The sequence below is a fragment of the Schistocerca serialis genome, chromosome 1 (assembly GCF_023864345.2).
Source record: "Schistocerca serialis cubense isolate TAMUIC-IGC-003099 chromosome 1, iqSchSeri2.2, whole genome shotgun sequence".
NCBI lineage: Eukaryota > Metazoa > Arthropoda > Insecta > Orthoptera > Acrididae > Schistocerca > Schistocerca serialis.
In genome coordinates this window covers 679,039,097-679,063,520 of record NC_064638.1, presented here as the reverse complement: position 1 = coordinate 679,063,520, position 24,424 = coordinate 679,039,097, and the positions used below count along the sequence as shown (strand labels likewise).

General features: G+C 43.6%; 1 protein-coding gene across 1 annotated transcript in view; it reads right to left on the bottom strand.

The window, feature by feature from the left end:
- The window catches only part of LOC126480260 (AMP deaminase 2), a 473,603-nt gene extending 449,560 nt beyond the window's left edge, over positions 1 to 24,043 (bottom strand). Inside the window, exon 1 of the mRNA XM_050103850.1 lies at positions 23,766 to 24,043. Coding sequence (XP_049959807.1) covers positions 23,766 to 23,877 — 112 coding nt within the window. The 5' untranslated portion in view covers positions 23,878 to 24,043. The remainder of the gene's footprint in view (positions 1 to 23,765) is intronic.
- Positions 24,044 to 24,424: the final 381 nt, after the last annotated feature.

Below are 24,424 nucleotides of genomic sequence, written 5' to 3'. Positions count from 1 at the left end.
TAGTTTCTGCTCGTTCTAGAAAGAATTTTCTTAAATTGTCTACCTGTCCATAATGTAGGTTTTTTATGTCAATAAATCCCCTTCCTTTCTGCTTAATGTGAATCTTTCTGTTGCTGAATGTATGTGATGTATTCTATATTTGTGGCATTGTGATCGTGTAAGTGTATTGAGTGCTTCTAGGTCTGTGTTACTCCGTTTCTCTACTCCAAATGGGTAGGTCAATATTGGTATAGCATAAATATTTATAGCTTTTGTCTTGTTTCTTGCTGTCAATTCTGTTTCCAGTATTTTTGTTAGTCTTTGTCTATATTTTTCTTTTAGTTCTTCTATAATATTTGTATTATGTATTCCTATTTTTGTCTGTATCCTAGATATTTATAGGCATCTGTTTTTTCCATCGTTTCTATGCAGTCACTGTGGTTATCCAATATGTAATCTTCTTGTTTAGTGTGTTTTCCCTTGACTATGCTATTTTTCTTACATTTGTCTGTTCCAAAAGCCATATTTATATCATTGCTGAATACTTCTGTTATCTTTAGTAATTGGTTGAGTTGTTGATTTGCTGCTGCCAGTAGTTTTAGATCATCCATATATAGCAAATGTGTGATTTTGTGTGGGTATGTTCCAGTAATATTGTATCCATAATTTGTATTATTTAGCATGTTGGATAGTGGGTTCAGAGCAAGACAGAACCAGAAAGGACTTAATGAGTCTCCTTGGTATATTCCAAGCTTAATCTGTATTGGGTGTGATGTGATATTATTTGAATTTGTTTGGATATTAAGCGTGGTTTTCCAATTTTTCATTACTATGTTTAGGAACTGTATCAATTTAGGATCTACTTTGTATATTTCCAATATTTGTAGTAACCATGAGTGGGGTACACTATCAAAAGCGCTTTGGTAATCAATGTATGCATAGTGTAGCGACCTTTGTTTAGTTTTAGCTTGATATGTCACCTCTGCATCTATTGTCAGTTGCTCTTTACACCCTCGTGCTCCTTTGCAACAGCCTTTTTGTTCTTCATTTATAATTTTGTTTTGTGTTGTGTTGTATGTGTTATTAATTTCTGTTTAATGACTGAAGTTAATATTTTGTATATTGTTGGTAGGCATGTTATGGGGCAATATTTAGCTGGGTTTGCTGTGTCTGCTTGATCTTTAGGTTTCAGATAAGTTATTCCACACGTAAGTGTATCAGGGAATGTGTATGGGTCTGCAATGTAACTTAAATAATTTAGTTAGATGTGAATGTGTTGAGGTGAACTTCTTTAGCCAGTAATTTGGTATTCTATCTTTTCCAGGGGCTTTCCAATTGTGAGTAGAATTAATTGCTTGGGTGACTTAATGTTGCAAAATTATCACTTCAGGCATCCGCGGTATCATCTTTTATGTGTCTGTTTCCGCTTGTATCCACCGTGCATGCCTGTTATGTTGTACCGGGTTTGACCATATGTTGCTCCAGAAGTGTTGCATGTCTGTTATGCTTGGTGGATTGTCTATTTTAATGTGTGTGTTATCTATTGTCTGGTAAAATTTCTTTTGGTTTGTGTCGAATGTTTGGTTTTGTTTCCTTCTATTTTCACTTTTTTTGTATTTTCTAAGTCGTTCGGCCAATGCTTGTAATTTCTGCTTCTTTTCATCTAATTGCTCTATCGCTTCTTGTTGTGAGATTTTACCTAACCTTTTTCGTTTTTTTTTCTGACATTTCATTTCTTATAAATTGTGTTAGCTGTCCAATGTCTTCTCAGTTTTTCTTTTCTGATCTGTAGCCTGTGTTGCCATGCTGGTTTTGTGGGTTTCTTCTGTGTGTTGGTTGGTTCTGATCTCTGCCTAGTGTGTATATTTAGTGTAGTGAGTGCTCCTATATAAACCAGTAGTTGTAACTCTTCCATAGTTGTGTTTTCATTTATTTTGTTGTATATGATTGTGTTGATAGTTTTTATTGTTGTTTCGACTTGTGGGTTATTTGGTGGTCTATGCAAGAATGGTCTAATGTCTGTATTTGTGTCTATGTATTCTATATATGTCAGCTGAAATTTTTCTTCTATATCTAACATGTGTGTTACTTCGTGTTCTATTTGTGCTTGTTCTGGTGGCTGTCTTAAGATTTCGTTTTCCTCTGATTGTTTAATTGATGTGTGTTGTTCTTTGTTTGTGTGCTCTGGGATGTTTGAGTCCATTACTGTATTTTCTTCTTCTTCTGATTGCACATTATTTTGTTCCAGTATTTGTTGTACTTGTTGTTTGATGTTTTCTAATTCTGACTGGGGTATCCTGTTATTTTTGATTATTACACGGATCTGATCAGCTAGTCGTTGTTCTGTTAAAAATATTAATTCTGGGTATCTGGTAATAAATGTTGTGTATACTTGTAGTCTGTATCCAGTTGTGTTGGTTCCTAGGTTTGTTGCTTGGTAATAACAGAACATGAGGTGTCGATTAACTTCATCTGACCATCTCATCCTCTGTCTTTGTTTTCCTTCTAGGGTGGTTGCAGGAAGCATATCCTGCAAAACACCTCTATTTGGATTTAAATCATTTTCCAGTTGGCTAGCAGTGTCATTACCATTGTGGGCGGGTATAGGGTTCAAACGTCGTCCCCAACCATGACGGCGCTTGTCCGAGGCTTCTTTAGTTCTGTCCTGAACCAACTAATCACACTAAAGGGGGGTTAGCCCTATTAGTGGTTTGTTCTTTTCGTCACCTTTTACGACTGGCCGAACATACCGGAGGCCTATTCTTTTCCCGGGCCTCCACGGGGGTTATTATTATTATTATTATTTCTTTCCTTTCTCAGACGTTATGCCTGGTTCAAAATGGAAAGTGACGCAGACCTTGATCAAGTGCGACTTCCTTTTAACTGTACGGTATATGTTACATTGCATTTAGGAACTTTCGGGTAATTGAACACGTATCAATAATTACAGATTTCTGTAGTTGTATATATAAGTTTGGATGTAGCTATATTGCTTTGATGTACTGGTGGATATTGTGTGGTATGACTCCTGTAGTTGATAGTATAATTGGTATAATGTCAACTTTATCCTGATGCCACATGTCCTTGACTTCCTCAGCCAGTTGGATGTATTTTTCAATTTTTTCTCCTGTTTTCTTTTGTATATTTGTTGTATTGGGTGTGGATATTTCGATTAGTTGTGTTAATTTCTTCTTTTTATTGGTGAGTATGATGTCAGGTTTGTTATGTGGTGTTGTTTTATCTGTTATAATGGTTCTGTTCCAGTATAATTTGTATTCATCATTCTCCAGTACATTTTGTGGTGCATACTTGTATGTGGGAACATGTTTTATTAGTTTATGTTGTATGGCGAGTTGCTGATGTATTATTTTTGCTACATCGTCATGTCTTCTGGGGTATTCTGTATTTGCTAGTATTGTACATCCGCTTGTTATGTGATCTACTGTTTCTATTTGTTGTTTGAAAAGTCTGCATTTATCTGTTGTGGTATTGGGATATTATTATTATTATTAGCGGCTTCCCTTCCCGTTGAAGCGGCCTCTGCTTTTTGGGTCAATGCGTGCCATTTCTTACGGTCTAATGCTTCTTGAGGATTTAAGCTTCTTGACCTTAAATCTGCGTTTATATTGTCCAGCCATCGTATTTAAGGTCTTCAACGTTATCTCTGGACTTTGACGGTGAGATGATAGACTGAACTGATGACGTAGGTGGTACCTATGTAATGTGTCCGCACTACCGGAGTCCCGATTGTGATTCTATATGTAGCTTGATATTTGCTTGTTTGCTATGTGCTTGTGAGTAAGTTATTCTGTGTGCGCTTGCCATTTCGTCTGGTCATCTTTTACATCTATTTTTTTAATTTTTTTTTTAAGTGAGTAACATGATCAGCGAGTAGTTGCTTATATTGATTTGGTCAGTTATTACGCTTTGTCTGCACTACAAGAGCTCTTTGTACATACATCAAAAAATGTTTTGCATCACCTCGGTTCTGGAACCTGTACCGAAAATTGCATAGAGATCAACAAACATCATTTCCACCCTTTTTATTGCTCATGTAAACCATACATTGCAAGTTGTACCACCATACAGCCAGACCTTCAGAGGCGGTGGACCAGACTGCTGTACACACTGATACCTCTAATAGCCAGTAGCACGTCCTCTTGCGTTGATGCATTCCTGTATTCGTCGTGGCATGCTATTCACAAGTTCATCAAGCACTGTTGGTCCAGATTGTCCCACTCCGGCCGGCCGAAGTGGCCGTGCGGTTAAAGGCGCTGCAGTCTGGAACCGCAAGACCGCTACGGTCGCAGGTTCGAATCCTGCCTCGGGCATGGATGTTTGTGATGTCCTTAGGTTAGTTAGGTTTAACTAGTTCTAAGTTCTAGGGGACTAATGACCTCAGCAGTTGAGTCCCATAGTGCTCAGAGCCATTTTTTTGTCCCACTCCTCAACGGTGATTCGGCGTATCCCTCAAAGTGGTTGGTGGGTCGCGTCGTCCATAAACAGCCCTTTTCAATCTATCCCAGGCATGTTCGATAGGGTTCATGTCTGGAGAACATAATGGCCACTCTAATGAAATGATGTTATCTTGAAGGAAATCATCCACAACATGTGCACGATGGGGACGCGAACTGTCGCCCATGAAGACGAATGCGTCGCCAATATGCTGCCGATATGGTTGCACTACCAGTCAGAGGATGGCATTCACGTATCGTACAGTTGTTACGGCGCCTTCCATAACCACCAGCGGCGTACGTCGGCCCCACATAATGCCACCCAAAACAGCAGGGAACCTCCGCCCTGCTGCACTCGCTGGACAGGGTGTCTATAGGCGTTCAGCCTGACCGGGTTGCCTCCAAACACGTTTCCGATGGTTGTCTGGTAGAAGGCATATACGACACTCATCGGTGAAGAGAACGTGATGCCAATCCTGAGCGATCCATTCGGCATGATGTTGGGCCCATCTGGACAGCTCTTCATGGTACCGTGGTTTGCAAAGCTGGACCTCGCCATGAAGTGAAATTGTGCATCATGTGGCCTATTGTGCACAGTTTGGTTCGCATCACGACGTCCTGTGGCTGCACGAAAAGCATTATTCAACAAGGTGGCGTTGCTGTCAGGGTTCATCCGAGCCATAATCCGTAGATAGCGGTCATCGACTGCAGTAGTAGCCCTTGGGTGGGCGGCCTGAGCGAGGCATGTTATCGACAGTTCCTGTCTCTCTCCTCCGTGTCCACACAATATCGCTTTGGTCCACTCCGAGGCGCCTGGACACTTCCCTTGTTGAGAGCCCTTTCTGGCACAAAGTAACAATGCGGTCGCTATCAAACCGCGGTATTACTATCTAGGCATGGTTGAACTACAGACAACACGAGCCATGTACCTCCTTCCTTGTGGAATGACTGGAACTGATCGGCTGTCGGACCCTCACCGTCTAATAGATGCTGCTCATGCATGGTTGTCTACGTCTTTGGGTGGGTTTAGTGACACCTCTGAACAATCAAACGGACTGTCTGTGATAAAATATTCACAGTCAGTGTCTATCTTCAAGAGTTCTGGGAACTGGGGTGATGCAAAACTTTTTTTGATGTGTGTATATGAAAGATATTTCCATCTTCTTATGTGTTCTTCGCATCTAAGTTATTCCCAGATACAATATTTGCTTTCTTGACTTTCTAACCGGTATATAGCAGCAGCTCCTTGGTATGCGACTGGCTTGTCTGTTGGTGTTTGTGAGTGCGACTGTTCTGTTCTGTTAGCAATGTTTAATCCTTGTTTCTCCACTATACTTGCTATTGTGTGCTTTCATTTGTATTTGTGTGTTTAAGTGTACCACTTCTTCATGTTGGTCATTACATGCCTTGATTTTTTGTGCTTGTGTGTGTACTGCACTGTGTGTTGTTTGAGAGGTTGTGTGTTCTTTGCTTGTAATCATTTTATTTAATTGTGTTTTGATTTTGTTGTTGAGGCTTTGTACAATACGAGTGTTATATTCATATTTTCTCGGTGTCATTTATTCCTCACATAAACAGAGGATTAATTTTACGTATAGAGGGTGTGGAGAAGGGGACTGATTTATTTTTAGACGTTAATTATCCGTGAGATTATTACCTGCACAGAAGCTGTTATAAGTACACTACTGGCCATAAAAATTGCTACACCACGAAGATGACGTGCTACAGACGCGAAATTTAACCGTCAGGAAGAAGATGCTGTGATATGCAAATGATCAGCTTTCCCGGGCATTCACACAAGGTTGGCGCCGGTGGCGACACCTACAACGTGCTGACATGAGGAAAGTTTCCAACAGATTTCTCATACACAAACAGCAGTTGCCCGCCGTTGTCTGGTGAAACGTTGTTGTGATGCCCCGTGTAAGGAGGAGAAATGGGTACCATCAGGTTTACGACTTTGATAAAGATCGGGTTGTAGCCCATCGCGATTGCGGTTTATCTTATCGCGACATTGCTGCTCGCATTGATCAAATATCCAATGACTGTTAGCAGAATATGGAATCGGTGGGTTCAGGGGGGTAATACGGAACGCCGTGCTGGATACCAACGGCCTTGTATCACTAGCAGCCAAGATGAGAGGCATCTTATCCGTATGGCTGTAACGGATCGTGCAGCCACGTCTCGATCCCTGAGTCAACAGATGGGGACGTTTGCAAGACAACATCCATCTGCACGAACAGTTCGAAGACTTTTGCAGCAGCACGGATTATCAGCTCGGAGACCATGTGTGCGGTTATCCTTGACGCTGCATCACAGACAGGGGCGCCTGCCATGGTGAACTCAACGACGAACCTGGGTGTACGAATGGCAAAACGTCATTTTTTCGGATGTATCCAGGTTCTGTTTACAGCATCATGATGGTCGCATCCCTGTTTGGCGACTTCGCGGTGAACGCACATTGGAAGCGTGTATTCGTCATCGTCATACTGGCGTATCACACAGCGTGATGGTTTGGGGTGGTATTGGTTACACGTCTGGGTCACCTCTTGTTTGCATTGACGGCACTTTGAACAGTGGACGTTACATTTCATTTCAGATGTGTTACTACCCGTGGCTCTACCCTTCATTCGATCCCTGCGAAACCCTACATTTCAGCAGGATAATGCACGACCGCATGTTGCAGGTCCTGTACGGGTCTTTCTGGACACAGAAAATGTTCGACTGCTGCCTGGCCAGCACATTCTCCAAATCTCTCACCAATTGAGAACGTCGGGTCAATGGTGGCCGAGCAACTGGCTCGTCACAACACCCCAGTTACTACTCTTGATGAACTGTGGTATCGCGTTGAAGCTGCATGGAGAGTTGTACCTGTACACGCCATCCAAGTTCTGTTTGACTCAATGCCCAGGCGTATCAAGGCCGTTATTACGGCCAGAGGTGGTTGTTCTGGGTACTGATTCTCAGGATCTATGCATCCAAATTGCGTGAAAATGTTATCACATGTCAGTTTTAGTATAATACATTTGTCCAATGAATACCCGTTTATCATCTGCATTTCTTCTTGGTGTAGCAATTTTAATGGCCAGTAGTGTACTAGAAGCCTTTTGAGGCGTTTCTTACGACTTAGTTCAAACTAGACGTTATTTCGTCAGTGATGTCTGTTGAAGGCTGATGGTTTCAGGATGACAAGTGGTTCGATTATATCGCAGTTACCACACCTGCTCCTCTGTGAAGATCACAGACTGAATCAAATAAAGGAGTGCAGATGGTGATAAGTCTTGCAGTAGACCGCCACCTAAACATTCAATAATAAGTCCCATAAACATCAACACTCACTTTTATCGCTTACGTTCGCCAGTGAGAACAGGGCGAAAACTTTTATTATCGATAAATAATAGGAGGTTCAACGTCATAAAATTTTACTTATGTCACTACGTATAAATTAGATCTCCTCCGACAAACGTCTGTAATGAGAAGCTATACTTACTTCAGTTGAATTAGACACGTCCCTAGTAGCATGTAGAACCCGGGATCGCCCATTTGACGGTTGCGTCGCGTTGTGACACGGACTCTTCAGACACCGAAAGTGATGGGGAACAATCCTGCTTCATGAATGCTCAGTCAAAAACCACAGCGCTGCAACTGTTCTCAGACCGGTCTGTGCCAAACGCTACGCCATTGTTCCCACAACATCGTTCCTGAACGGTACCTACATTCACAGCTTTACTCCACACGCCACGATTGTAGACTACACACATTGTACCAGAATTGTTTTTCCCTAGTTCCTCGGCCGGCCTGAGTGGCAGAGCGGTTCTAGGCGCTACAGTCTGGAACTGCGCGACCGCTACGATCGCAGGTTCGAATCCTGCCTCGGGCAGGATGTGTGCGATGTCGTTAGTTAGGTTTAAGTAGTTCTAAGTTCTAGGGGACTGATGACCTCAGAAGTTAAGTCCCATAGTGCTCAGAGCCAACACTAGTTACCCGCTTCATTTGAGGATGCTACGTGGGATGGAAGATTTACACAATCTGTAGAAACCGAATTTTATTTCTTTTATCGTTGTGAGCATTAGGCCATAACCAGGTTCGGGAAAATAATACGCTTTGCTCATTCTAAAAGATGATCTGGGAAGTTTCAAAAGCAATTTTCAATACTATAGCCAGTGAAAGTGATCCGACGAACAAAGGTATATGATGGAGAGAGTTAATGTTCGACTTTTCGCGGGCGTTACCGTTCATTAATAATTTTTCAAAAGTGTATTCGGGTTTAAATTTTATTTTTGACAGCAAAGTATTCGACGGCAGCGCTTCTATCACTCGTAAGTGCTGCTACAAGCGACCGTCCCTCGGGCTCGATCTAGACACTGCTTTCCAACCTTTTTTGTTTTATGGTAGAACATAATTGAGAATGTACTGGTTTTTTTTATTTTCACATGAAAAGATTCGTGAGTGTGACCAAAACCTGCGGTTGTTACTAATACCGTATCGCTTAATCTTATTCTGGGCACTGTTTAACGTTCAGGCAATGGCGACAGTTGAACCTACTGACATCGACGGTTGATGAAATACGCGTTCTGGTGTGAATGAACACTAGTAGAGCCAACTGGCAACCACAGACGCGGGATGCTGTTGGACGGCCGAGCGCAGACTATTTCTAGAAAACGGGCAGGCGACGCTTCACAAAGAACGTGCGGTAGGTTTTGGCGCTACTCACGGGGATTTCTGCCTCTGAAAGTGCGATACGAGGACGTGACGAGGCCGATTATTTTCGGTTCGGCACAGCAGACAATGACCTCCACAGAGCAGCTGCCCACGTGGGGTCGAGTGTCTGCCCAAAGGAATGAATGTGCACTTCAACTTGACAAAATATTAGCACTACGGTAACACCACTTATATTCAACCTTTTGCCCCCACTTTACACTATGTTACCCCCAGATGTTTCATTTCTTCAGGATAGGAAAGGGATAGGGGCTGAAAGAGAGACTTAGGAACTTCTTCTAATGATATTCAGCAGCTGCAGGATCCACGAAAACTTTTTCTTTCCTTATAACTTTTCCGGACACACTGAATAGTTTGTTTACCCTAGTATGTACTAAAAACGTGTGCACGCTCATGCTTCTGCACACTTAATGGCGTGACAAGGAAATAAGAAGCCAGACCGATGTCATCAGTGATCATCATAATCTATGACAGCCATACGGCTATCGTTCACTACGAAACAAAGTAATATGGCTATCTACGACGCAAACGGACGGACTACTTTGTTTTTTCACGTTCGGTAAGACTTTGGAAGCTCGCGAATCTTAACTGCAAAGCCTTTATTTTGAGACTGTGTGTCACAATGATGATCATATCTCCTACAAAATAATACAATGAAGAGCCAAAGAAACTGGTACACCTGCTTAACATCGCATAGCGCCCCCGCGAACACGCAGAAGTTCCGCAAACACGACGTGGCATAAACTTGAATAATGTCTGAAGTACTGCTGGAGGGAACTGATACCATGAATCCTGCAGGGCTGTCCATAAATCCGTAAGAGTACGAGTGGGCGGAGATCTCTTCTGAACAGCACATTGCAAGGCATCCCGGATATGCTCATTAATGTTTATGTCTGGGGAGTTTGGTGGGCAGCGAAAGTGTTTAAATTCAGAAGTGTGTTTCTGGAGCCACTCTGTCGCAATTCTGGACATTTGGGATGTCGCATTATCCTGCTGGAACTGCCCAAGTCCGTGGGAATGCACAGTAGACAAGAAAGGATGCAAGTGATCAGACAGGATGCTTAAGTACTTGTCATCTCTCAGTCGTATCTAGACGTAATAGGGGTCCCATATTACTCCAACTGCAGACCCCCACACCATTACAGAGCTTCCACCACCTTGAACAGTCCCTTGATGATATGCAGGGTCCATGGATTCATGAGGTTGTCTCCATACCCGTACACATCCATCCGCTCGATACAACTTGAAACGAGACTCGTCTGACCAGGTAACATGTTTCCGGTCATCAACAATCCAATGTCGGTGTTGACGGGCCCAGGCAAGGCGTAAAGCTTTGTGTCGTGCAGTATTCAATGGTACACGAGAGGGCCTTCTCCGAAAGCCCATATCGATGATTGTTCGTTGAATGGTTCGCGCTTTGACACTTGTTGATGGCCCGGCATTGTAATATGCTGTAATTTGCGGAAGGGTTGCACTTCTGTCACGTTGCCCCGTTCTCTTCAGTCGTCGTTGGTCCCGTTCTTGCATGATCATTTTACGACCGCAGCGATGTCGGAGATTTGATGTTTTACCGGATTCCTGATATTCACAGTACACTCGTGAAATGGTCGTATGGGAAAATCCCCACTTCATCGCTACCTCGGAGATGCTGTGTCCCATCACTCGTGTGCCAACTATAACACCACGTTCAAACTCACTCAGATCGGTTACTGCTGCTACAACGACAGGTTATCAAGATTTAACAACTGCATCAAACACTTGTCTTATATAGGCGTTGCCGACCGCAGCACCGTATTCTGCCTGATTACGTAGCTCTTTGAATACGCATGTCTATACCTGTTTCGTTGGCGCTTCAATGGCAACACTGTTTCGAAAAATGTCTGCACTGCATATAATCGGAAAGCATCTGTGTGTTCGTGCGTCAGTTGTTGTGAGAAGCTCGTGTTATTGTTTCAGAGATGAGGCAGTTTGCATTAAAAAGCGAACTGATATTGTGGAATGTTACATAAAGACGGTCTTCATCAAGGCTTGTAAGGAAAATGCTTCAAGCCATTGTCCTGGTAGAAACTCCCCACGACCAGCGCTATTCAAGATGTGTACAAGAAATGGAGGGCTCTAGGATCTGTTCACAATGTGCAGAGGAATAGGCGGCCGACAGCGAGGCCAGAATTCGCATGAACATGACGAGAAGTCCCCGCAAGTCAGTAATGTTATCGCAGCAGTTCGTTGTGTCTCCTACATCGTACTAAAAATGTGAAATTAAAAGCCTATCGTGTGATTATGATGAAAGAGTTGAAATTTGAGGGTCAGGAAAAAACAGTCCTTTATTTTAACTGGCTCTTAACATCAATTGGTAACGGTTATTTGGATTCCTTGCTTTACTTCATGTCAGACGAGACCTGGTTTTATTTGTCAGGTTATGTAAACTCCCAGAACTGCAGATACTGGTTGCAGACAACCCACATAAGAACATCTCCACTCAGTTAAGATAAGTGTTTATTATATCGCTTCTTAGTAATGCCTCTAAATACTTACCTACACTATCTGACGTGCTCATTATGTTCACCACTATTCTCGTTATCGGATGCTATTTGGGTCTCTCCCTTTGTTATGGACATCATCTTCCATTTGCCCATATTTAAAGATAGCTGCCATTCATTACGCCAAATGGAAATTTTGTCCGCATCTTTCTTCTGTTCGTGTTAATTGTCCAACGGCAATATGTTCTTGCACACAATAGCATCGTCAGCGAATAATCTTAAGAGTGCTGCTGATCCTGTCTTATAAATAATTTACGTATATCAAGAACATCAAAGGTCTTTTTTATGCTTCCCCGGAGCACACCTGATGATGCTTTCGTTCCTGTAGAACATTCGCCATTCAGTATAGCGTACTGCTGTCTATTCCTCAAATAATCCTCAAGCCAGTCACATAACAGCGAAGAACTTCTACAATGGTATCTTAGGAGTCGGTGTAGTAGTGTCGAACGTCTTCCGGAAATCTTGGGGAACCATCTGCCTGGTCACCTGCATCTATTGTTTGCAAGACGTGTTCCACACGAGCGGTCTTTCACAAAATCTTTCTGATTTCTTTAAGGTAAGCTTGTTTTCCTCTGAGAACTTCATAATATCTGACGTATGAATAAGCTCTCGGTTCCTCCAACAGTTCAGCAACATTGGCCTGCAATTCTGTGCGACCGATGTTTTATCGATTTTGTAAACAGCAGGGACCTGCGCTCCCTTCTTGCCACGCAGTACTACTTGCCACTCAACAGTTTATCCTCACTATGAGTTAAAGAAGAAATTATACTGCAGCGTATTTAATGTAAAATCGAAGCAGAATTCCGTCGGGGCCAAAAGCACTGTTTGCTTTAAGAAGGCTGTACTCCCCTCCACCCAACCCCAGTACTATTTATGGTTGATTATTACTTGCTGTAGTCTGTCTAATTGGGAAAACAGGCATCGGAGATTTATAAGAAGCCAGTTTTAGAGGGCGAACTCACTCCCAAGGTATGTGCGCCGATAACTAAAGTTTTGACGGGGTGAGCCTACAGTGCATGCCCTTCTCCTACACTTTTCTATAATTCATTCCCTTCCAGAATATTCAAATAATAATGAAGAGGTTGTAATATGTGAACTCTTTTGTATGACACAGTTCATTTATTCTATTTTAAAATCAAGTGTTACGTCCCTACTTGTTCTGAGCGCACTTATGCTACAATTCCTGCGACTCAGCTATCACGAGCTTGAATGAGTTTACCAGTTAGGCTCCAAATTTCAGGCATTATCTCTTACCATGGACAACACAGTGGCCAACGGCCTTCAGTTAAAGACCGAGAGCAGCGGTGTTTCAGTGGAGTTGTCGGTGTTAACAGACAAGCAACACTGCATGACACAACCGCAGATTGTGGGAACGTATCCGTTAGGACAGTGCGGCGAAATGTGGCCTTAATAGGCTATGGCAGCACCCGACTAACGCGAGTGCCTTTTGCTCACAGCACGACATCGTGTGCAGTCTTCTGGGCTCGTGACCATATCGGTTGGACCCTGTGGCCTGGTCAGAAGAGTGAGTGTGACGCAGACACCACGAACTCACGGACCCAAGTCATCAACAAGGCACTGTGAAAGCCGGTGGTGGCTCAATAATGGTATGGGCTATGTTTAAATGGAATGGGCTAGGTCCTCTGGTCCAACTGAACCGATCATTCACTGGAAATGGTTGTGTTCGGAGACCATTTGTAGCTATTCATGTGCTCCACGTTTTCCAAACAATGATGTCATGTCACCAGGCTACAATTGTTCGCGACTGGTTTGAAGAACATTCTGGACAACTCGAGCGAATGATATGGCCACTCTGATCGCTGGACATGAATCCCATCGAACATTTATGGGACATAACAGAGAGGTCAGTTCATCGGCAATACTTTTACAATTATGGACGGCTATAGAGACAGCAGGGCTCAATATTTCTGCAGGGGACTTCGAACGACTTGTTGAATCTGTCACGTCGAGCTGCTGCATTACGCTCCGCAAAAGGGGGTCCGACATGATATTACGAGGTATCCCATGACTTTGGTCATCTCGGTGAATAATCATTTGCGGGCCTGGGTGGAGACCAAATACTTGTACGTTAATATCCTCATGTGTACATTTTTAAATACAGTATTTAATATTTCTGCATCCTGTCTGCTATCTTCAGTTCTAACACCAGGCGGATCCACGAGATACCGAATGGAAGATTTGTCCCGCATCCTAGGCTGTCTACCACAGCCTTATCTCCACCCCTCGTTATCCGCCAAAGTATCTTTTGCCACCTATCTTTCTTGCAGGTCCTGAAAAATCCTGGCATTCCAGTCCCCCTTAGGCGTTTATCTGTTATCCAGTTCCCTGGAGGTCTCCATATTTTTGAGGTATTCTGTCACCATATGCGCATCTCTTATGACCGTATTATTCTAGTTCCTTTCTATCCACTGTACCAATGTTGAATCTACTTCCATTGTTTGTTTTATTTTTCTATTTTCTAACTTCTCCATTAAGGTTTAATTCCACCTCAGTGTAAGAGGAAAATGCTTCTTTACTAATACTTCATGTCTTATCCTAAATATTTGCCCATGCTAATGCATTTTTGTCCGCCCTAATAGTCTATTTCACGTAGACGTTCAAGAGTAATCTTGATCGCTTGAGGTACTCTTCAGCATTAATAACAGTGTAGCATATGTGAACGATTTTGCTTCAAGCGCTCTCGAAGTTCCTGTATTACGCTACTTCTACTGTGAGAACCACCCTAAAACGAAATACCAGGTTCACAGAAAAGATGTCCAGTATGTCAGCACAATAAAGAATTAGTAACATAAACATCGAGAAAAGATAGAAAGCAATGTACAACTTTAACTGAGGGGAAAGGTGCACTGAAAGAACAGATGTGAACCTACTAACAGGAGGAAAACATATCAAGGATAAAATATAAACCGACAGCAAATCTACGAAGGATGTAAAGACGTGGTCCGCATTGCCAGACTAGAAGAGGCATCGAATCTGCTAACAGTGCTGAGATGTATACAAGAACCAAACACCCAAAAGGAAAATCTATAACGTTTCCTCCACCTTACTCTGTGACTTATATTCAACTGGGATCGAAAAATCTACCTACGTACCCTCGGCTTTTGGAGAACTTACTACTTATAGTTTTTCGCAGAAGAAATATAACGTATGATACTGAGGAGCTGTGCAAGCAGTTCGTTACACCATTCGATCTTCAGCAATCGCGGTGATCACAACTTTCACATAATATATTACCCTTACATGGACACAAGGTGTTTAAAAACTGCTCGACTAAATTTTATCAGAAGTCACGACGTCATGCATGAAATTCGCAAAATAACTGAGGACATAAAGTACGGCAGTCGTGTTTACAGGAGAAGCGCACGAAAGTTGAAAATATCCCTGGAATGCTAGTCTCATATCAGCTCGTCCCACACGGTCAAAACGGATGAACCACTGTCATTTTTAATGAAACCCCTCAGCTATAAAAATGACTGCAGTAATGAACTCCTGACCTGTGTGGCGATTTCGATAGACACGGGCAGTTTGATTTTTGTCTTAATGCATTTACAGTTCAGCGACACCACAGATAGGTACATTGAGCAATTTAAAGACTTCAGTCACCTTGATCAAAGCAAGCCACTAATCTAGACCATGCACGCAAAGGCCAAGTCACTTATGGTTTAGTTCAGTGCAGGATGAGAGAGGTGTAGTACTATAAGAAAGCCATAATGTAATTGCTTATGGAAGTGGCAAACCAAAGTGGAAATCCTGGCGCGCGCACACACACACACACACACACACACACACACACACACACACACACCAGTGTGCGATTTGCAGCGGGGGATGGGGGGGGGGGATTTCCCCTCCTCTGCATCAGACCATCCCCTCCTCTGGTTTTAGTTTATGCATCCCAACCTGGGATGTTTATTTCCCACGCACTGGAGTAAGACTTTACATATACACTCCTGGAAATGGAAAAAAGAACACATTGACACCGGTGTGTCAGACCCACCATACTTGCTCCGGACAGTGCGAGAGGGCTGTACAAGCAATGATCACACGCGCGGCACAGCGGACACACCAGGAACCGCGGTGTTGGCCGTCGAATGGCGCTAGCTGCGCAGCATTTGTGCACCGCCGCCGTCAGTGTCTGCCAGTTTGCCGTGGCATACGGAGCTCCATCGCAGTCTTTAACACTGGTAGCATGCCGCGACAGCGTGGACGTGAACCGTATGTGCAGTTGACGGACTTTGAGTGAGGGCGTATAGTGGGCATGCGGGAGGCCGGGTGGACGTTCCGCCGAATTGCTCAACACGTGGGGCGTGAGGTCTCCACAGTACATCGATGTTGTCGCCAGTGGTCGGCGGAAGGTGCACGTGCCCGTCGACCTGGGACCGGACCGCAGCGACGCACGGATGCACGCCAAGACCGTAGGATCCTACGCAGTGCCGTAGGGGACCGCACCGCCACTTCCCAGCAAATTAGGGACACTGTTGCTCCTGGGGTATCGGCGAGGACCATTCGCAACCGTCTCCATGAAGCTGGGCTACGGTCCCGCACACCGTTAGGCCGTCTTCCGCTCACGCCCCAACATCGTGCAGCCCGCCTCCAGTGGTGTCGCGACAGGCGTGAATGGAGGGACGAATGGAGACGTGTCGTCTTCAGCGATGAGAGTCGCTTCTGCCTTGGTGCCAATGATGGTCGTATGCGTGTTTGGCGCCGTGCAGGTGAGCGCCACAATCAGGACTGCATACGACCGAGGCACACAGGGCCAACACCCGGCATCATGGTGTGGGGAGAGATCTCCTACACTGGCCGTACACCACTGGTGATCGTCGAGGGGACACTGAATAGTGCACGGTACATCCAAACCGTCATCGAACCCATCGTTCTACCATTCCTAGACCGGCAAGGGAACTTGCTGTTCCAACAGGACAATGCACGTCCGCATGTATCCCGTGCCACCCAACGTGCTCTAGAAGGTGTAAGTCAACTACCCTGGCCAGCAAGATCTCCGGATCTGTCCCCCATTGAGCATGTTTGGGACTGGATGAAGCGTCGTCTCACGCGGTCTGCACGTCCAGCACGAACGCTGGTCCAACTGAGGCGCCAGGTGGAAATGGCATGGCAAGCCGTTCCACAGGACTACATCCAGCATCTCTACGATCGTCTCCATGGGAGAATAGCAGCCTGCATTGCTGCGAAAGGTGGATATACACTGTACTAGTGCTGACATTGTGCATGCTCTGTTGCCTGTGTCTATGTGCCTGTGGTTCTGTCAGTGTGATCATGTGATGTATCTGACCCCAGGAATGTGTCAATAAAGTTTCCCCTTCCTGGGACAATGAATTCACGGTGTTCTTATTTCAATTTCCAGGAGTGTAATTTAAATTTGTGGAGCTGAACACTCAAAGTTTTTAATACAGTCTTACTATTAACATGTTTGCTTATTAATTCTGAAAAGTATTATGTAGTAGTTAAGCATTTCAAAACATTTAGAACTAAATCATCATTCTCATGTTGTCATTGTTGCTTTCGTCTAAGGTGCGTCATCCGTTTACTTGCGAGCTTGCGAGGGAAGGAGTGTGGCAGTCATACCGCAGCAGTTGTACCGCAGAGTTTGGTGAGCCGGGGGCTGAAATTCCCACCCCGGGCCCTGACGCAGGGTGGTGACCGGCCCGGTACTTGTGCGAACATTTACCGTTGGAGGATACTAAGTTCACGGGACTTGGATACGATGTGACGTCATTATGACGTATACACGCTACATCGAAAACGATAGAAACCATATATCGACTATTCGACTTTTGTGAACTTTCGAGAGATTGTGACAGGGTAGCGCTGTGCTCTGCGCCATTCGTTTAAATGTGTTTTGCGTTCCTTGCGTTTAAATCGTGTATTGTACTGTGTTTGTGTCCTGTGCGTTGATTTTCGTTTGCTCGTCTCTAATTATGTGTTCAGCATTCGAGAGACTAATGAGAGAAAAGCTTACCACCATGGAATGCTTTGACACTATCATACCACCATGGAATGCTTTGACACTGCATTCAATCATTTCATACGTCAATCAGTACTAGACACTAACCTTTGGTTAAGATTACATTGAGAAATCCACTTCCCCTCGAATTTCATCTCCGGTCGACGATTTTTCTTCAACAATGCCTCATTTTTCTTTTTAAGTTCGAAATTCAATTATTCTACACATCAGGCATTACTGGACACTAAGGTACCTGTCTCTGCGGTCTGAGTGTAAAATTATTTGGAATTTTGGTTGATAAAAGACTATCTTGGGATGGACATATAAATTACTTAGCTAACAAACTCTTTCAGCTATATAAATTAAGAAAAAAAGTCAGCAAGAGTATGCTGCTACAATCTAATATGTACTGACAAGATCAATTGTATGAAATCATACTAAAATGTTGATAATAAATAAATATTATTTTCGGCGTAAGCATTCAATACAACAATCACACAATCTAATCTGGTGGGGACATAAGAAGACTTCACTTTTTTACGTGGCGTTTTCAAGGCCACGGTCAGGAATATTTCTATTAATATCCAGCTCTTTTACTTTTATTTTGGCGAAATACATATACGCTGCCACACTGAGCTGTTTTCAGAATCGCACGTGTCAAAACAAACCACTAGCTGACGACAGTTTAGAATCTCGAACGTTCGTAAAAAAGTCGATAGGTGTGTTAATCGACTAAAGCGTATATACGTCATAATGACGTCACATCATATCCAGGTTAGGTGAACTTAGCATCCTCCTTTACCGTTAGGCCACCTTTTGGCAACGGTATGGCGCGGACTAACGCGCCTGGGACGAAAGCACAAAGTAGTGCGATGTGAGCAGCGGTACCTACCAGACGGAATCAGACAGTCTGACTTCGCTAGCCGCGAACCACGTGGGTGGAGCTTAACACAGGCTCCCCAGCATCGCGTACTCCAAATTAATTGGTGCCGTTCGTTCGTTGTCTCGCGTCCGCCAAACGCACGGCGATCTTCACACGTTCCCGCTTCAGTAACTTCATTAGTGAGTTGAGTGCGTCTGGGCCTGTAAGAACTACGGAATTTGAGGATGTCATTCAAACAAAGCAAAATTTCTGATTTCCTTAAGAGCAGATTCGAGGTGCTGCAACATCCACCTAACAGTCCAGACCTGGCTCCAAACGATTTTCACTTGTTTGGACCCTTAACGGAAGCACTACAGGGAAAAAGATTTGAAAGTGATGAAGATGTCATTGCTGCGGTGCAAAAATTGGTTACAGATGCAACCTAAAAACGTATTTTCTGGTGAAATTAAAAAAAACTTGTAAAGCGTCGGGAAAACTGCATTCAAGTCCAGGGATATTACGTAGAAAAATAACGCATGTCTTGGTTTTCTATCATCAGAATAAGTACAGCTTTTCACAAATGTGCGTTTATTTTTTGAATTCCCCTCGTATACCTGTACGTAGATGGTTTTGTAAATAAGTTTTACCTATAATGTACTTTTAAAGATATAACAAGGGATGGTTTTTCTGATGGTGCATACGCGTGAATAGTGAGTTTCGGAATTAACATGTATTTATAAATAACTGTTTAACCATGGGTAACGACTTGGTCCAAGCTAGTAACATATATAGTTATGCTTACCCTCTAATCATCCCTCCCACTGGTAAAAGCACAAATCGCACACTGACACACACACACACACACACACACACACACACACACACACACACACACACACACACAGAGAGAGAGAGAGAGAGAGAGAGAGAGAGAGAGAGAGAGAGAGAGAGAGAGAGAGGCGCGCGCGCGCGGATGGAGAGCTCGTGCCCAGCCTAATACAGACGTCACAGTAGTTAACGAACCTGCAGACAAGATGACCAGAACCTGGAAACTTGGAAGAGGTCTCACCACGAGTGACCACAATGTTATAATCTTCCTTGCTGTAGAAATGAACTGAAGAGATGAAGCATTAAACACTTTAAAGACACGATACAATGTAAGGCAAGCAGAATGGAACCTGAGGAGCATTTTCCGCCTTCCGGACCTGACGGACTCGTCGTTGTAACACAAGAGGCCCTAAAGGTGCAATAGCAGTCAAGATCAACGGGCTGGAGTGCCCAAGTACCATGGAACGAGGGATCTCCGAAGCGAGAACAGAACTCGGAAGGGTAAGAAGATTCTATTAGAGAGGCCTCACTGCGGAAGAAAGATCTCGCAGATTGGGCTGATACAGGAACGTTAAGCAATAATTTAAAGACCGCCTGCGACAGGCAAGAGAGGAGAGCTGGAACCGACTCGTGGCACAGAATCTACATCGTAATCTATCGGGTACGCCTTATAAAATCGTCTGTCAAAATATAAAATCTCTAACAATATTATCAATTCTCAACGAACAGACGGCAGCATGATAGAAAACCGGTGGCAATACGCACTGTTACTGATGGACACACTCTTTCCAGAAGACACTAGAGGACGAATTCGATTAACTCCCAGAACTGTGGAACAAAAGTAAAGAAGCATAAGATGGAGACGGATTAGTTTTTCGACTTTCAAAAGAGGAGGTGACGAAATACGAACTAAGCCCGAAAAGCAGTAAATCACCAGGTCCTGAAGTTCTACATATCCTTCATATTTAATTAGTTTATATTTGTGCCAACTCTATAAAGCACATTTATTGTGGAGAAGAATACCAGATATTTGGAAGAAAGCAAACGCAATTATATCGAAAAAGGGTGAAGTAAATACCCCTGACTCTAAAAACCTACAAAACAATTTACCTTCCCGATAACTTATGCAAAGTGCTGGAGAAGCCGCTGTGTGGTAGCCTCGACGAGGAAGAGTGTTCCTGGAAGAACTCCCAACAATATGGGTTCAGAAGCGGGAAATCGATAGAAGACCCTGTAAATGAGGCCACAAGGGTTGCAAAAAACGCTTTCCGTAAATGTGTCATAGCCGTATTGGTGGGTGCCGCCGGGGCGTTTTATCACTTACGGCAATCAGTACTTTTTGACTCCCTGAATGACTTACTGCTCACAAGCGTTATACAATTTTTTAAGAACTATTGCCAGAACAGAGAAGCAACTGTATCGTACTCACTAGAGACCCTTACAAAAGAAATTTTTAAAGGCTGCCCATAGGGATCCATAAGCGGCTGTGTGTTGCGGGATTTGGTACTCGATCCGATATTCGGAAGGCTGCAAGACACTGAAGTGGTACTAATAGCAGTGACTAATGCCAAGGACACGATGATCCTTGTTACGGAAAGCGCCAGACGGAGCCTGGAGTAAGAATGTAGCAATACTTCAAGAATTGCATCAGTGATCCCAAGGAGTTAAATTGTCTGTTGCGCTGAAAAAGACCACGTACATCTTATTAAAAGGAAACTTTTCAGGAGAATCGATCATGCGCCTTAAAGAGGAAGTCCATCACACGCATACCTTGGTGTCTTTTTGGACGAGTGACAGAATTATAGAGCACATATTATAAAGAAATAAGCAGGAGAGGTGGAACACAATGAATAAAATTATTAGTCTAGCCAAATTCGATTAGAAATTACCAATGGAAACAATAAGAAAGAATCGTAACGTTATCGTAACTGCGATCATGGGGTATCTACAATATATTGTGCGAGTGCTTGGGCGGACAGACATCTTGTTTGTAACACCAGCGTGAGAACTTCACAGGGTCCAACGAGGAATACTTCTCTGATCGACGGGAGCTTTTGGTGCTGGGTAAGAAGTTGAGGCGTTGCAGTTAATAACTGGAACATGTCCAATCAACGCAGGGAAGACAGCTGAGGTCAACAGTTGTGGCATGTGTACAGCAACTGGCTGCATGGACGGCGATTGTGACTCGTAGGGTGGAAGAGCAGTTGTTGCCAGCATTTCGCCACCCAATAACCGGGCGGACGTGACTGCGCTCCTCGCCGGCAACGATTGTCCTTCAGAACGTTGCTATATACCAGGGAGCCGGCAGACAACGCAGAAGGCAAATTCCATCGCAGCGCCCACGGAAATGGCAGGGAGGCTACTGAGTGCGTTGTGGAATGTGGCAGACAAAAAATAATCGTGTCGTTTCGTTACTGTTCACAATCTATTTCAGTTATAGTGCCAACTACTGGCAGACCCAAGGGAATGTTGTAGGACAATAGTAGTGGTATATTGTTATCAGACATGGCAGTAGGTGTTGTCTTCATTAATAGCAGATGAAGTTATCGTGATAGGAAGCAGAATTTTGTTCGATTTGTAGTATTTTTTGTATCATTTGAGGTCGATGTGTAAGAAAAAAGCCAGTTGGCAGTAACAATCTTGAGTATGAATGGACATAGCCAGCGTTTAAATTATAGGTGAATGACTATAATGAAATGAGTAAACACGTAAATGAATAAAAACTTCAACTGTGCTATAGTTTACGCCCATTAATTTCACAGATTCCACACGTTTAGAAAATAAATCAAGTCATTACTGTACATTCTCCACTCCTGAATATAGGCTTTCATTCACATCCACATTGCGGTTAATACGGGCTCGGCAAACAACGAGCACTTCTGGGACGGCCGGTAACTGAATTTTTTGTTTCTTTAGTATTACACGCGAATACAGATTACCTGTGTGCCCCGGCAATGTCATACCCGTGTGGGTGGCCAATATTATCCTTGGATATACCTAGATGGCGTCTTTGATGAACTGTACGAAAGAAGCGTAGTTAAGAACTAAATGGTCGCCTCCATCTACGCCATCAGAGCTCTCGTGCGGTTACAGTGCCATGAAGGCCTATGTACGCCTGAGGTATTAAAGTTGGGATGCTGTCTGCCCAATGAAGATTTGCCATATGTTTTGTTATTCATTTGAAGCAATATCTTAGGTGAGATATAGTGTGACATTCTGTGTAAATGTGCTTAACGGGTCCACAGCACACAATCGAGACGAATTTGCAAGTATAAACGACGTGAGAACTTCAGGATAGATGTAACCATTCGTTACTTACAGTGCACATTATGAAATATTTTTGATATTTTGTCGTGTAATAAAACTGACGTACAGTTGCTTAAAGAATTTAGGCATGAGGCCACGTGAGATAACACTATCGTGTTCTTGGCAACGAAATACTGGGGACTGTTTCTGAATAAACAAGTAACTCATACCGGATACCACGTGTCAACAATACAGACAGCGGAAACCTGACAACGCAAGCGTACAGTCAGGGATGTGTTAACGTCGACAGTTCGTCTATAGTATCAACGAAAAAAAAAACTTGCGACTTGAATAGAATCCTGCGCACATTTTTGTATTGTCAAAAACTCTATTATCCGCATGCTTCTTTTCATTGCATGTGCATGCATAATGGCTAACTTTCACCACCAGCTTGTAAATAGCCGCCGGTAAATTACTGCTAAGCCATCAGTAGTTCCACTCTGCCAGTCTTTTAACCATATGAGTTTTACGGCAATTTAAACAGTACACATATTACATAAAAAAAGTCCTGTTAGTTTGAAAATTAATGGCATTCCTGTTAGTGATACGAATACAGAACGCTCTTGTTGCTTGTTTTATTCTATATGTGGTACTGTAATATTAAGTTGAGCCAAGATCTCTTCCGCTAACGTGTTAATACTATAATCATTTTACGGAAACCACGAGTTTTATTTATATGTTCATTAATAAAAGGACTACACCTGTTCATTCGTATAAAGACGGAGATTTTTTTTTACAGTTTTCGAATGAACGTACATAACACGACCTTAACCTAAAATATTATAAAATTATTCGTGTAATATTTTCATTCACATACACTGCACAGCAGTGTATGTTGACAATGATAGGCACGAAAAGTTGTTAGGGAGTAGCTACAGAAGTGATGGCAGAAACTAACACGTATACTGAAATAATTAACGTCCGTTAGTACGTTGTATTATCAGTAATTTACACCCACAGCAAAGTGCACATGTTTTCTCCCGCACAGTGCTGTCACAGAATTGTCAACAAGAGTGCGTTTAGACGTCACGGAGCTGCATTGATCGATACGATTCCGACAGGCTTAGGTTAGGAGGCGGCATGAGTGAAAAACTCACCGTTTCTATCGCCGAGGGGCTGGCTCGCACAGCTGTCGCCGTCGCCGTCAACGTCAAACGGCAGCTGATAGTCGCGGGGACCCTCGCCACAAGTCACTCCCGCGTCCTCCATTTTTTAAAGCGTCTTCGTCAGCAGAGCAGCCACAGCTGACAGCACAACCAGCGTAGCGACACACCCACCGCCTATCCGCCGCGAGCAATGTGAGCTCGCGCCTGCGATTTGCTCCTCGTGGCGAGCTGAATCGACTGGGCGTTTGAACTGCTCCGCGCTTCGACCCGTACTGGCTCCACGACGCTGGAGGCGCCCTACTGCTTCCGATTCCTGGGATTCCGGAAAATGTCATCCATCCAAGTAACCAAAATACTCCACTCTCCTTCTGGCACGATCCCCACCACCAGCAGAATACCCAGCCTTCGAGTAATTTCGTACATTTTCGGTGCAGATGCTGACCTACAGCGAAGGAATATTAATTGCCTGCCAGGTTCGTTGTTAATGAAAAATGTATTGGATCAAAGACGTGCTTGGAAAATGGAGTTGACGAAGCCTAGTCATATGTCACGCCAGCGCAGAAAACAAGTAGTTGAGTAACGGCATATTACTTTTCAGTACAATATGCACAAGAATTTCAGAGTACCTAAAAAACTGTGTAATGTTTACG